This window comes from Temnothorax nylanderi, unplaced genomic scaffold (genome assembly GCF_030848795.1).
Source record: "Temnothorax nylanderi isolate EJ_2023f unplaced genomic scaffold, tnyl_v1.0 TNYL_tig0237_pilon, whole genome shotgun sequence".
NCBI lineage: Eukaryota > Metazoa > Arthropoda > Insecta > Hymenoptera > Formicidae > Temnothorax > Temnothorax nylanderi.
This window is the reverse complement of record NW_027249299.1, coordinates 13,629-27,171: the sequence shown is the minus strand read 5'-3', so window position 1 is coordinate 27,171 and position 13,543 is coordinate 13,629. Positions and strand designations below refer to the sequence as shown.

The window sequence follows — 13,543 nt, the reverse complement described above, 5'->3', positions numbered from 1 at the left end:
TATTTCGTTGTTAGTATAGATTGTTAAATATTTAAATATTTTTTTACATCCATTGCTAATAATCTTCGATCTCTGACGCATCATTTATTTCTGTAATAATATCGTTTACGTTTACGCTTACGTTAATTCGCAAAATTCTATTAAATTAAATAAGACGTCGCGAAGATAAAGAAGTTCTGGTTCAAATGGATTTCATTTTTAAATTGGACTTCGTTCGTCTCCCCCATCCCCCCTGCCGATATTTGACGTTTTAACGTACGTAACAGCCGTCTCATTTCAAACGCAGGAAGTGCAAGAGAGCGCGGGGCCGATATTCGGACACAACAGAGACGAACTCTGGTCACGGTGGTCACCACATACACGCGCACGTGAGTACGCGCGCGCGCGTCGCTGACGTAACGCGATTGGCTGGTACGTACGCGTGCCTCCCCCCTCCAGCCTCCAGTCTCGCGCGAGCGTGAACGAGCCGAAGAGCGAAGGGACGTCGAAGACGCGCGCGCGAGCGAGAAAAAGGGATACGATACGTCCCCCCCTCTCTCCACCCCGACTGTTGCTATTTCTGTCACGTACATACGCGCGGTACTCACACGAAACGAGCTCGCGCTCGCACACATACATACGTGCCGTTGCGTCTCCACGGACTCTACGTGCGCGGTGAACGCGGGCTGACACCGAGTCGCGAGTCGCAACGCAATTGGAGATCGAAGTTTGTAAACTGGTCGGGGACGTCGGGGTCTCGCGCGCAAGGAAGGTCGAGTGCGGGACGGGTTGTTCGACGAGATCGGCAAAGTGCCATCGCTCTTCAAGGAGGTGGAGGAGGCGATCGATTATTCTCCGACAGTGACCGTGATACTACGTATCAGCAGCGAGCGACAATGTCCGTGATTATGGATTGTTATCGTCAGTAGCGGGCGCTACGCGTGAGGCACCGTGTCTTCTCTCGGCGTACATATATACACATATATCTCGCCCTCTCTGCAGTCTGCCGCTCCTTTCCCATCGCGCGAGAAGCGGAGTAGGCGCTCGAGGCTCGAGGCTGAGATTTGACGTCTCCTGTCAATCCGGGAGCCACCGTGTAATTGTCCCCTGTGTGCTCCGTGTGCGTACGCGCGCGTGTAGTGTGTGCCTTCGTTCGTTCCTTTTCGCGCGGTTTTCGCCGAAGAGACGATAATTTTCCCCGAGCCGAGTCTCGTTTCGAGGAAGGAGAGGCGAGCGCACCTTTGTTTATCGGTGGATTCGCGTCGCGTCACGTCGCGTCGCGTCATCGTTCGGTCTCTCTCTCTCTCTCTCTCTCTCTCGCTCGCATCCCGTGTATTCGTTTCTCTGCCCCCCCCTCTCTCTCTCTCTTGACTTTGTCAAGTAGCGGGCAGCGCACGTAGGACAAGTACTCGCCTGCGACTCCTCAGGGAGCGGAGGGCCTTGATCTCGAGCTCGCCAAGCTCGCTCTGGAACTTGATCACCTCCCCCTCTTCATCAAATCCTTAATTAGCTATCTGTAATGTGCAAGTACAGCAAGGAAACCGGGAAGACCACTACGTCGACAATTAATCTCGTGCACTCGAAAAGGAAAGGAATTTTCATACACATAAAAGAGATGCTGAACGACCCGATAAGTCAACGAAGTCAAAGAAGCTTCCTGACGTTTCGCTTGTACTGAACGGCTGACCGTTGACAATCTGAGCAAACGTATCTAGAATTCGCCTGAACAGCGAGCAACGAGGACTCGTGACGGACCCGTCACGAGATGTCAACGTTGTAAGGCGGGCAAGCCCAGCCAAGGGGGTCCCGAACGCAACACACTTTTCAGATCTCCAAGGCAGGAGCCACAGTTTCTTTGCGTAATCTGAGAGATCGCTACTGTCAACAGGATGAAGTTGCTGGAGAATACGCAGTTGGAAGCTATAAACAGTGCCTTGTCCATCCAGACTGGAGATAGCAAGATAATTGGGAGGTAACGCGAATGAAACACAGGCCTTGTTATCTTAAATCGATCCTACACACTTATCTTGAGTCGTCTCGTTATTATTTACATCGCATATTAATCTTTATCGTTGCAGGATCGAGAGTTACTCCTGCAAAATGACGGCCAATGACAAGCAGCTGTACAAACGATATAACGCGGAGCAGGGAGGTACGCCGCACGATCTGCAAGCTTTATCCCCACCGCAGACATTCTTGGGAACGTCTCCGGCTCAGGGATGCTTGAGGTATCTTGGGGGAGATATCTCTGTCGTTAAACAGTACTCGCAGAAATTTATGTCATTCGGTCGGTTTAACGCCAGCTACCTGATTTACGCTTAATTTTTGAGATAAGATTTCGTTACTTGCGCGTACTCGGTCATAAGTTGATAACGCTGTCATTTCGATGCGCAGTCGCAGCGTTTCCGGTGACGAAGAGGGTCCACTATGCGACACAATCAGCAGGAAGACATTGTTTCATCTCATCGCCACGTTAAATTCAACCTTTAATCCGGACTACGATTTCTCGGACGCCAAGAGCCACGAGTTCAGCAAAGAGCCAAGTCTCCAATGGGTGATGAATGCAGTCGACGGTAATCTCAACGCTACCGCGGGCGAACACTATCGTTCATTACGTTCCGCTCTTTGGGCGGCCGTTGACAAAGAGATATCCTTGCACGGATGTGATATTTACAGGTAAACAATCAGCTGTTAGCGATCGTCTTGCTTTAATGTCAAACAAAAAAGTCGGAGGTACATAATTCTAAACATTGAGTTAAATTTCGTCCTATTGATGTCAAGTACAGTGCAGATTTTTTTTAAGTAAGACTAATGTGAAATAATGCGAAAGAAACTTTCTTTACAGTTACAATCCAGACTTTGCGTCAGATCCTTTTGGGGAAGACGGATGCCTGTGGTCCTTCAATTATTTCTTCTACAACAAAAAGCTGAAGCGCATCGTATTTTTCACGTGCAGAGCGATAAAGTAGGTTTTAGAACAAGGTTTTAGAACGTTGTTTCCCTTTTTTTTCTTTTAACTTTGTAATGCAATTTATCCGTTTTGCTTCGCAGCCCTCTTTACGTGCCGGACTCTGGAGTTGGTAGTGACTTCGCCATGGATGAAGATGACGAGGACGGCTATTAGGTCATTCGTCCGCGTACACGTACACCATGTACACACACACACATACACATACACGAATTCATATTTGCAATTCTTAGCTTTAAACTTTGAATCTTCGTACTACTCTGATTTTCATTCCAAATCAATCGGAACTATTTTGGATTGTTTTAGAATTTCTGTGTTTGTCAGTCATCACTAATACGTCGCTCGCGGCAAAAATCTCTTTCTTAGGCTGCGTTCCAGAACCACGCTCTTAACGCTCGAGCGTCGTTCTATCTTTGTTACTTACAGAAAGTTGAACAAGGACAGAGCACGCTCTTTGCGGTAAGAGTGTGGTTTTCGAACGCAACCTTAGATGATAAAAGTCTTACTTTCGTAGTTTATTAAGCGATATTGACCTTGCTATACCTTTTAACGAAATCTCTCGCGAGAAATAATTTCTTTTAAGGAATTATATAGATTATGGCCTGTATTCTTAGTTCACTTTTATCAAAAAATGTGCGCATTTATTTCTGAGATTCTATAGTATATGTAACGTAAACTATATGCTAAATGCGCGCATTTATTATAAAAGTGATCTGAGAATACGGACCTATATATATATATATTATATACCATATTATATATCTCTCTATGAAAAATCCTTACAAATTTATTAGAGCAAGCTATAAGCTATAAGGATTCTTCTCTGTCTTTGTGATCACGTTACTACTCTTGACATAATATTAAACATATATTTTGAAGGCAAATTGTACGTAATAAAATCCAATAATAACTCTGTTATATGCAATATTTTCTCAGTCATAAAATAACACTATTCATCTACAATTTTACAGCAGTCTTTATGTTACTTAAATATAAAATTATTAGATTCGTTAGAAGTGTACCTATATATTTTGATTTATTTAATCTCTATCGTGTTAAGTGAAATATTGAAATAATATAATAAAAAATGTAAAATTTCATAAAATTGCGCGTTCTCTCAATCTCTGGATTAAAACAGCTCCGGAGCAACGGAAATAACTAGACCTAGTTACAAACCAGACCGTACTTCCTGTCACCAAAGTAACCAGCGACTCTTGACTAGCTTTTCATGTGTTTCTGATCATGTTCACGCGTGTTTTATGCTCGAGTAATACGTCAGTGCACTTCTGTCTGAATGTTTGGGTATTTCGCGAGTGTCAGCGGACGAGATTCTCGGGTTAGACAAGCCTGCATTGAGAACCTTCAATATGCTCCGGTTCCTGGTATGTAAACACACAAAACTCGTGATTTCGAAAACGCGTTGTAACGTTATAATGACTTGCAGATCAGTCTGAGCATTGGAGTATACGCCGGAATATACATAGCCCAAAATTATGAGGTACGCAGGTTTCGATAAGATAAGAGACGTTCTTGCAACTTTGATTGGTTTATATATAACAAAATAAATATACGTAAGTCACTATCGGTTCCTTTCTTCATGTAAGCAACGATATTTCAATTTTGTTCCGTTATCCGTCGCATTCGCCGTCTCTCCTTTGAATCAGCCCAAATTGAAAATCACGTAAAGTGTTGAGTATGCCACATGAAGTTCCTAATAAATACTTTGCAACTTTTTGAGGCTGAATTGTTTTTTCCACAGGTGCCACGAGTGGATGAGCCATCGAAACTATATCAGCGAGTAATTCAGTTTCTAGATGAGAATAAAAAGAAGCCATAGCGTAGCGTGTATCTCCTCTGAACCCCTTCCAATACTAGAAGACGGAACGTATGCCATTATCGATACGATGTAAATGTAACATTTAGCTATATCTCTCAAGGAAACTCATCGATATACTCATATGTCTGTATATATGTATTCAAGTAATGTACAAAGAGACGAGCCACACACTTATTTTTCCATACTTTTATTTTAATAAACAATATTTAAACGCATGACACGCATGTCCTTGCAGTATAATTTAGCTATAATTCACGTGGGCGCGTATGCCGAATACTTACAATGCCGCCTGACCGACCCCTTCGCATCAAATGTACATGTAACCCCCGCCGGAGTACTCCACTCTCGTTTGGGGCTCGACGAACGCCAGCCAGTCGGACGCGTGCGTCGGTAGCAGGCCCATCGACTGACACTTGTACAGAGCTAACGCGATATTCACTAACTGTCCTAGGAAGTACACGAACTTTTGTCCGCACGCGTGTGTACCTTCGATCACTTTGAACGCTGAGCAGAGGAAGTATGTGATTATAGAACGGCGTTGAGCGTTTACGCTTGACAAATTTCAGATCAACTCACTTTGCTGAAGCGTGAACAGCGCCTTGACCGGCTTGATGATGAGCATCCCGACCATCATGATGGGGAATATCGAGACGGAACTACCAGCCATGTACAAGATAAACAGATTCATGGGTACTTGTTTGAGGGGCCCCAACGCCAGGTCCCAGGACTTCTTTATTATCAGGTGATTGGAGTCGGTCTCCCTCATGTACTCCACATTGTGAAAGAGGGAACCGGTAGGTGTATACCCTGGTGGAGAAGGTATCTCCACATTTTTTTCCTGTTTCGTTCTGCGAAGATGTTTCGTTTATTAATAATCACTTGTAAAACGCCAGAAAGCGGAAGGCTGCTGTTCTTTCCAGCAGCGTCCTTCAATCGAGGGATAAAATAATATTCGGGGATTCGATCGAGAAGATACAGAAATCACACGAAAAGTTGCGGAGGGTAAAATTGGAAGGAACGGACGACGCGTACTTAATATTTAATATAACGTTAATATTTAATACGCGAGTAGCTGTCCAACGTCGGCGATCGAAATACATTAAACCGACACGTGTACTCCGGATAAAATCCGCTCCGATTAGGTTACGTACCTGTGCGAAAAGTCTAGGGCCCACTTCGACCGCTTGGAACCTTGCTTCGAGCTCGCCATCATCGTCATCGGGATTATTCGCGCTAGCGAACCCGTATCGTTTGTATCCTCGACAAATGATTATGGACGGCGCACGATGACGCGAATGATCGGTGACATCCGGAGCAGAGATTCGCGTGGTGGACGCTCGCTGCGCCGACTAGCGGATTTCTTGAAGAACGCAGGGCGGTAGCGTCAATAACGTGGTGCCTCGACCAGCAACGTCGAAGAAATCGGGAATCGGGAACATGATAAACTGGGTGGAGAAAAAAGGGGAGATGCGAGATATACGTAGACATTTGTTGATATTCCACACATCCTGCTTCTTTTTTTCCATCTTTTTTTCATCGTATACATGATACATAAATTAATGCGTATAAATAGAAATGAAATTGTAATATTAAGTATAAAACTAGCAACGTTACACGGTCTCTCGTCGCATCTTCGCAAAGAAAAAGTCTCGATTGCGACATTAAAAAATAATGCGATATATTACAACGGGACATACGATACAGATATAAAATACGAATTAATCGGTCATCAACCCGCGGACTACACACAGAAGTCGGAGAACAGAGACTTGGGAAAGTCATTACATTGAACATTTCTCCTTACATTTGTATTTTACAATTTAACAAACAGACTTGAATTTCGATTTTATAATCATATTCTATGTCTGGAATCTCTCTGGAAAAAAATTCCGCTGAGAAGTCTGCAATTTTACGAGACCCGTGTGATAAAAATATTCGGCTGTCTCCAAGAGAGTGTACAAAAACATGTGTAATCCTAGGATTAATGAATAATTATGTAGAGATAGACGCGAGGCGCGCAAGAATAAGAAACATTTGAAATATGCGTAAGGATACGTCTGATTGCCGGCAGTGTGTGTATGTGTATGTATGTGTATATGTGTCATTTATTATCTTTATATATATCATTATCATTTTAATACAAAATATGTACACACAGCATACGCGCGCATGCACGTACGCACGCACACACGCACGTACGTACACGCGCGCAGTCGTGATCGTGAATTCGAAACTACGAATCAAGGCTGATGGCAGTGTTTGTACCTGATACTTTTAAAGACCTATCGGAACTCTTTGACAAACGTATTCGCTCTTCCGGCTTTAGGATCTCGGCTATGATCTTCTCATCGGTGCGCCGCTCTTGCGACGGACGCACGACCTCCGGAGGCTTCTTTTTACGTTGATGTCCGGCGTTGCACGATTCGCTGCTGCCGCCGTCGCCACCGGTCGCGGAGCCCTCCTCGGCAACCGACGCCAGTTGCGCCGTTTGTATCTCAGTCAGAGTAAGTCTTCCGTTAATCTTGCCCTCCGCGGGACTTACAGACTGCTGCCGAGGGCTAGCCTCGGAGCTAGGAACAGGTGATTGCAGAGGATTCTCCTCCGTGCCAATCGGTATCTTCAGGATGTTGACTGGTTCGACGTAGAGCTGCAAAATCACAAGTTATCTTGCAATCCAAGAGAAAAAGGGAGGCTCATGTATATATCTTAATTTTCTTAAGTACATAATAGTTGTGTAAGTAAATCTAGAGGGCGGGAAGAAGCTGATAATAGACAGGTTTAATATAGTTATTGAGACTCATAAATATCGTCACACTGATGACAAGTTTAGAAACGAGTTCTTCGAGCTTTTATTATTTTTAACGATTCCTTCAACCGATTATCCGTTGCTCCAACTATAAAATAACGCTGACGCAAACGCTAACAATCACGAGAGTCATGCGATTACGCGAGTGTCGGCACACGGGAGCGTGCGTCGGAAAGAACTTACCGCATCGAATGGAGAATCTAGAAACAGCTCTTGCAGAAATCGCCGCGCTGGCATTCTGTACGTACCGCTGCCCAGGCGAGCAGCTACGTCCGAAAACAAGCAGGTATCCTGCAAAAAGCGAACATACATAAAGAACACTCCTGCATGATGAGACATCGGAAGGAACAAAACGTACGGTACCTGAAATTTTTCGGGATACCGCTGTCTCAGTCTAAGTAACGATTGACGACTGTAACGATACCACACTGGGTTTGCAAGGCGTTGAGTGTGCCTAAGTATTTCTCTGTAGAAACATGACCGAATTAGATACAACGTAAAATTTCGTTACATTTTTATCATTCACGTTTAGACGTGAAAAAACAACAAAAAAGTACTTCATCTTAATTTGAATTAATTAAGAACTATAATTCCAAATTTCTGATCTTAATTTTTCTCTCTACCTCTCAAGCGATTTTTTCATTGCATTTCAACTATATTTATCTTCTACCTCTAACGTACGAGTACTGTGCTAAAAGATCGCGTTTTCGTTTACCTTCGCAATTTCATATCCTGCTCCGTACCAGCGTCTTTGCCACTTTTGCCGTGATAGCAAACGAGACACGTGCGGCAATGCTCAGTATCGGCATCGCATTCCGAATTGGACTCCTCGTCGATCTCTGTCGTCTCCAACTCGGACCTGATACTATCCTCAAGAATGGTTGGCTGGGATGGCTGAGGAGGCTCGGGGAAGATCGTGAGCAGTTTCCTCGGCAGGCAGACACCCATGTAAAACACGTTCTCATTGTCATCCTCCGGAGGAGGTGGCGTCGGTGTGAGAACCGCGTTCTCCGCAATCCAGCTGCGGGATGAATCGTACTCCGACAGACTCTGCAGCGAGAGACGGCCGTCTAAACTATACATCTGCAAGAAGAAAGACTCGATTGTTGTCTATCGTGTTGTTTTTTTTGCAGACGCCGTTGAATCGTGTTTCCAAAGGTGTAGGCATGATTTTTCACATACTTCTAAACTACTTTGAGAATAACTCGGTCTGCGATGGCGTTGTAAACTACGTAGTCGTGCATATCCTTCAGCATCTTGTTGGCTTAGTCTTTGAATACTTGAAACAGGACTCGGAGTTTCGCCTCTCTCTCTGAAAAACAGAAGAAAACACAACATTATCTTTCTTTAAATTTTAAGTAAAAATAAAAGTCAAAAAATCCTTAAGCTATGACATTTCGACAATTAAGTTTCCATTTAGAAAATCCACTTCAGATTAAAATGATTTTAATCTTTTCTCGATATGTATTTTCGTCTTTAATCGATTCACTTACGAAAGGAAGTATCGTCGCGCCTCGAGATCCGTGGCCGCGCTTTCGGATCGATTCCTGGTGCGGCGCACGATCGGCTCGAGCAGTTCCGGTTTGCCGTCGCTGAGGCTACGGTGATGTCGCTGCACAGGAATCGGACTTGGCATAGGATATCTGGTCGAGGGCGGTACCACGGGCCAGTTGTCACCGCGTCGATGCCTGACGCACGGCCAGTTGAAGTTGACCAGCGTGTCGGCTCCAGCTCGCGTGGTGCCGATCAGACTAAGAGCGTACATCGCGGTGGCGCGTACCGAGTAATACGGGCACGTTTCCGCCATGTATGTAATCATCTCGATGATACCCAAATGGCTCAAGTGTTCGACGCCCGCGACGGACGTGCCCGCGTGGCCGAGAGCCCAGAGAGCCGATTTGACTTTGAGAATGCCGCCGTTCGGGCCGACAAAGTGGTCGTCGCGCGACGACTCGGTCTCCAGCCTCCAGCTTCGCTCCGGAGTAGTGTGTCTGGAATCGTCCACGCTAGTCTTACGACGGATCTCCATCAGTGACTCCGTTCGCGGTTGACTCGTGGTATCGCGTGTCTCGTTCTCCACCGTTTCGTAATCGGGGATGGTCTCGAGGCGGCTGCACTGTTCGACGGCTTCATCCGTTCCCGACTCCTCCGACATGATACAGACATCGTCGACGGCAGCGGAGGCTGCCGTCGCTGCTGCCATAGCGGCGAGACGATTTGTTCTGGTACCTCGCGAGTTGGACTCTGAATCGCGACCGCCAAACTCCAGCTTGAATCGCTGCAACACTCGAGCGAAACGCTGTATCACGTTGCGACGTAACAGTAATTGCATCCCCAGATCGTGCTGCGCCAGCTGACCGATCAGATGCGGCGGCACGTAGACATCCCGCGGCGTCATCACCACGTCGCTGGTGGGCCTTCTCTGGTAGCTCCCGGTCTCGTCGCGTTGACGACACGTCAACGCATCGTGTATCTCCCCTTCCACGAGACCCACGTATCGCTCGGCGAAACCACCGGGCCCGATCCACTTCTCCAACTCCTCGGAAGGTGCGGCGAGACTCGCGAAACCCTGCTGAAGAGAATAGAGTCGGATCTTCAATAGATAACCCTTGTCGCCCAGGTGGTGCAACCACTTGTCCCAATCGCGTGACTGTCCACCCTGTTGCAACAATGCCTCCAGGTACTCGGTTTCGTCGCAGGCCTCGTGTAGCGCCTCCAGAGCGGCCAACGCCACGGCTGTGTAGCTGTCCGATAATCGGTCCGCTAGCAATGTCATTGCCCAGCGTACGGCATCCGTCATTCTGGCACGAAGAATCAGCCGTAGGAACTGTGTGGTGTAGAGGCGCGTGCTCCACAACGTCGCCTCGGAGATGATCTTGCTCAGTACCTTCCTGTTGGGACCGTCCCGAGAGTAATCCAAGCTAGAGACGATCAGTTTGACGTAGCAGTCGTGATTAGTGGCCAACGCGAGATCCTGCAGCTTCTCCAGCAGGTTGAAACTCTTGAGAACCACCGTGCCCTTGGCCGAATGACTCAACTGACCGAGAAACAGGAAGTACTTCTGGCAACACGTGGTGGACATGTGACGCGGCGAGAACAGGCAATCGTGCGCAGATTCGGCGGTGCGAATGTTGCCGATCTGCTCAGCGATGTCGCCGATCAGCTCGTTGAGCAGTCGCGCGCCTTCCGGTTCGTGCAGTTCCAACAAACAGTTCAACAAATCGCAGCCGGCGAGAGTCGCCTCGCGTGCCAACGTTGCGCTCGTGCCCAGCTCGACTCTGCTGTAACCGTTCCACGACGGTTTAAAGTAACGCACGAGTCGTTTCATGAACAGCCGGTGATCGGAATCATGAAGGATTCGCGTCGCATCTTCGCGCGATCGTAGAATCGCCCGCACCACTGGCCAGTTCCAAGCAAGAGCGTCCTTCGAGCTGAGCACCTGCGCATCCTTCAGCAGAGGCGTGATCGGCGACTCTCTGCCAATTCGCAGCCAGTGCCTGCCGGATGGCCGTTGACGCCGCGGCAGGATCGGACGTAGCCAGGTGCCTGCTTGAAGGACACGATCGAGGAAGAGACTCGCCGGGGTCGGTCTACGTCGCATCATGGTGTGCATTCGCTCGAGAATGGTGACCGCCGCTAATGCCTGATGCTTACCGGCACTCGCGTGCTCCAATAGATTAGGCAATGGCGGCGTAAGGTCGCAGAGCTCGGATGGTAGGAGGGAATGCGCGAGGTGCAGCAACGCACCTAGCAGTACCGCCGCGCGCACCGAGATAAACGTGTCGCTGGAGACAATGGTTTCCGCGAGGGCTCGGTGCAGACCGCATTCCAGAAGAACATAGACCAACAACGCCGAGTGTATCTCCGTGATGTTGGGACTGTGCGACGACAGGGACGGCAGGATGAATTTTCCTTCGGCGGCGACAAAGCCCTCCGACAGCTTCCACGAGTCCCGCGATCTGCTGGGATCCACCGCGGCCAGCGCGACGTCTGGCTCATCGGTCCACGTGGGCAATGGCAGGTCCAGTAGCTCGTAGAGTAATTCCAGAACGGCGCCGCGCACCTCCAGTTGGTCCACATATAGAATATCCGCGATGGCCTTGAGACCCGAATTATTGTCCGGTCGGCAGAAGTGAAGGACGCCCGGATACGAGCGCAGGATGCTCAGCAGGGCTAGTTTACTGGCGGCGAATCTCTGTTCGCGCTCTTCCTTGGTTCTCTCCATGCTCAAGGAATGGAGCTCGCAGTAGGGCGCGGCAAAGCACAGGAGGGAGACGCTGCCGCGCGTATCGGGATTGTTCAGCAGTCGCAGCAGCACCCCGACGACGGATTCGACCGCGATACTACTCTGCCCGGTCATCGCGGCCCTGGCCAGCGCACCAACGCCGCCGCAGCTTATCAGCAGATTCGAGTTCAAGACACCCAACTCGCACAGGACCGCTAGAAATGCTTTAAATGCACGATCCCTCTCCTCTATGCCACCGTTCGTTAAACTGATTAGGGATCTCGCTAGCACGGAACTAAAATGCTTGGGGGCTAATACCAGGATCCTCCTGACGAGTCGGAGAGCTTGTATCCTCTCCATCTCGTTACGCAGGTTAACGTCCATGCTACGCGCCAAGAAGTACGGGTACTGCAGCCTGTTGATCGCGACGACATCCTGCTCCTTCTTGAGCATGTAACGCACCGCCCGTAAAGCGGCGGCGCGCACCTGCGTCGCCTCGTGGACCAGCGCCACGCGTAAACTGTAAAAAAAAAAACATTGTTGCGAGCAGTAATTGACAATCAAAGTCTCTAAGACTTGATAAATCTAGTCGTCAATGGATTCTTACCAACAGAACAGATCCTCTGCTGAATATCCATAATCTGGCGCGTCAATTTCGCTAATCAACTTAACAATAGCATTGAGATACGCTAGCTTCTTTACGCTTGGAACATTGTGCCGCTGGCAAAGATTAGTTAAGACCTCCTTAACGTTCTCCTTTAATCCTACAAAACATAAAGCATTTCTTCTTGTGAACAATTTGTAAGGAAAGGAAATAATAATCGTGCCTCGTGCATTTTCAGGTAAAGAAAGACCAGCTAAAATAATTGCGCAATACAGACTGATCTGAAAACGGGATAATAAAGTTTAAAGCAGAGTCGACTGGCTGGTCCCCCAGATACTGTCTCTCTTTCTCTGACCTTTTCCGTTTTCAGATCAGGCCGATATGAATACATTCTAAACTCTCGAATGGCAAGAGATTCGTATCATTCGATATCGTTGGAAGGTATCCGCATTTTTCGCCGTTAAAAACACTCGGCGAACCGGTCGCCGATCTCGGGACCGAGACGTCGCGGCTCGCGCAGCGACGTTGCGCAACATTGCGTGCTCGCCAGGCGAAAGGTAAATAAATACACGGAAGTGCGAGAGGTGCGAGGCTGCGAGGCGGTCCCAAAAGGCCGTCGTCGGTGGAGAGGGAGAGGAGGGTAAGATCCCCGCGACCGCGGGTAGGCATAGGCAGGTTAGGTTACTAACCTCTTGACAGATCGAGCTGCACGCAGTTGTCCTCGTCCTGGCGGCCTGCAATCAAAGAAAACAAAATCAAGACGCGTGGAGTGAACGCTACGCATCGTCGCGCGATCGACTTTCAATTATCAATTGCAATTGCCGTGCACGCACTTCGACGAGATCGGCCGGTGCGTAGGCTCCTACCCCACATCATCCAATTCGAGATTGCCATTGTCCGACCGGAGCCCGGGCTTGGACGTTCCGCGGTTCCGCGCGACGTGGGTTCCGCTTCAGGATTCTCTCCCTTTTCAACCGTCGCGGTCGCGCTGCTCCCGCTCGACGACGCTCCTCCCGGTGCGTGCGTGGTCGTCGCGCGTCACCCGCGCGTCGCGATATGTCATTCTTGACCGCGAGCGGGAGCACCGAGCGACGCCGAGCGTACGTACGAACGAACGAACGAAC

At 48.2% G+C, this 13,543-nt stretch overlaps 3 protein-coding genes and 1 long non-coding RNA gene across 6 annotated transcripts; 2 read left to right on the top strand and 2 right to left on the bottom strand.

The window, feature by feature from the left end:
- The first annotated feature begins 442 nt into the window (after positions 1-442).
- On the top strand, positions 443-3,865 carry Maf1 (repressor of RNA polymerase III transcription Maf1). The gene is made up of 5 exons (XM_071718085.1): positions 443-1,951; positions 2,058-2,207; positions 2,374-2,655; positions 2,825-2,944; positions 3,031-3,865. Exons 1-5 carry the CDS (start codon positions 1,869-1,871, stop codon positions 3,101-3,103), a joined length of 708 nt encoding a protein of 235 aa, XP_071574186.1. The 5' UTR covers positions 443-1,868; the 3' UTR covers positions 3,104-3,865.
- Positions 3,866-4,161: 296 nt separating this feature from the next.
- On the top strand, positions 4,162-4,794 carry LOC139779662 (uncharacterized). Its single transcript, XR_011719956.1, has 3 exons — positions 4,162-4,329; positions 4,392-4,445; positions 4,707-4,794. It is a non-coding gene; the product is annotated as an uncharacterized lncRNA (long non-coding RNA).
- On the bottom strand, positions 4,475-6,110 carry Emc4 (ER membrane protein complex subunit 4). 2 transcript variants are annotated; one of them, XM_071718088.1, is made up of 4 exons: positions 5,936-6,110; positions 5,361-5,632; positions 5,066-5,288; positions 4,475-4,818 (listed from the first exon to the last, which is right to left on the bottom strand). In XM_071718088.1, the coding sequence occupies exons 1-3, from the start codon at positions 6,001-6,003 to the stop codon at positions 5,092-5,094; spliced, it is 537 nt and encodes a 178-aa protein (XP_071574189.1). In that variant the 5' UTR covers positions 6,004-6,110; the 3' UTR covers positions 4,475-4,818; positions 5,066-5,091. The 2 variants fall into 2 exon arrangements, with proteins under 2 accessions (XP_071574189.1, XP_071574188.1); XM_071718087.1 differs by lacking the exon at positions 4,475-4,818 and having other exon boundaries at positions 4,899-5,288.
- A 151-nt stretch (positions 6,111-6,261) lies between these two features.
- Rictor (rapamycin-insensitive companion of Tor) lies at positions 6,262-13,527 on the bottom strand. 2 transcript variants are annotated; one of them, XM_071718078.1, is made up of 9 exons: positions 13,253-13,527; positions 13,109-13,153; positions 12,423-12,579; positions 9,084-12,335; positions 8,773-8,902; positions 8,306-8,673; positions 7,954-8,056; positions 7,774-7,881; positions 6,262-7,431 (listed from the first exon to the last, which is right to left on the bottom strand). In XM_071718078.1, the coding sequence occupies exons 1-9, from the start codon at positions 13,311-13,313 to the stop codon at positions 7,018-7,020; spliced, it is 4,638 nt and encodes a 1,545-aa protein (XP_071574179.1). In that variant the 5' UTR covers positions 13,314-13,527; the 3' UTR covers positions 6,262-7,017. The 2 variants fall into 2 exon arrangements, with proteins under 2 accessions (XP_071574179.1, XP_071574178.1); XM_071718077.1 differs by having other exon boundaries at positions 7,774-8,056.
- Positions 13,528-13,543: the final 16 nt, after the last annotated feature.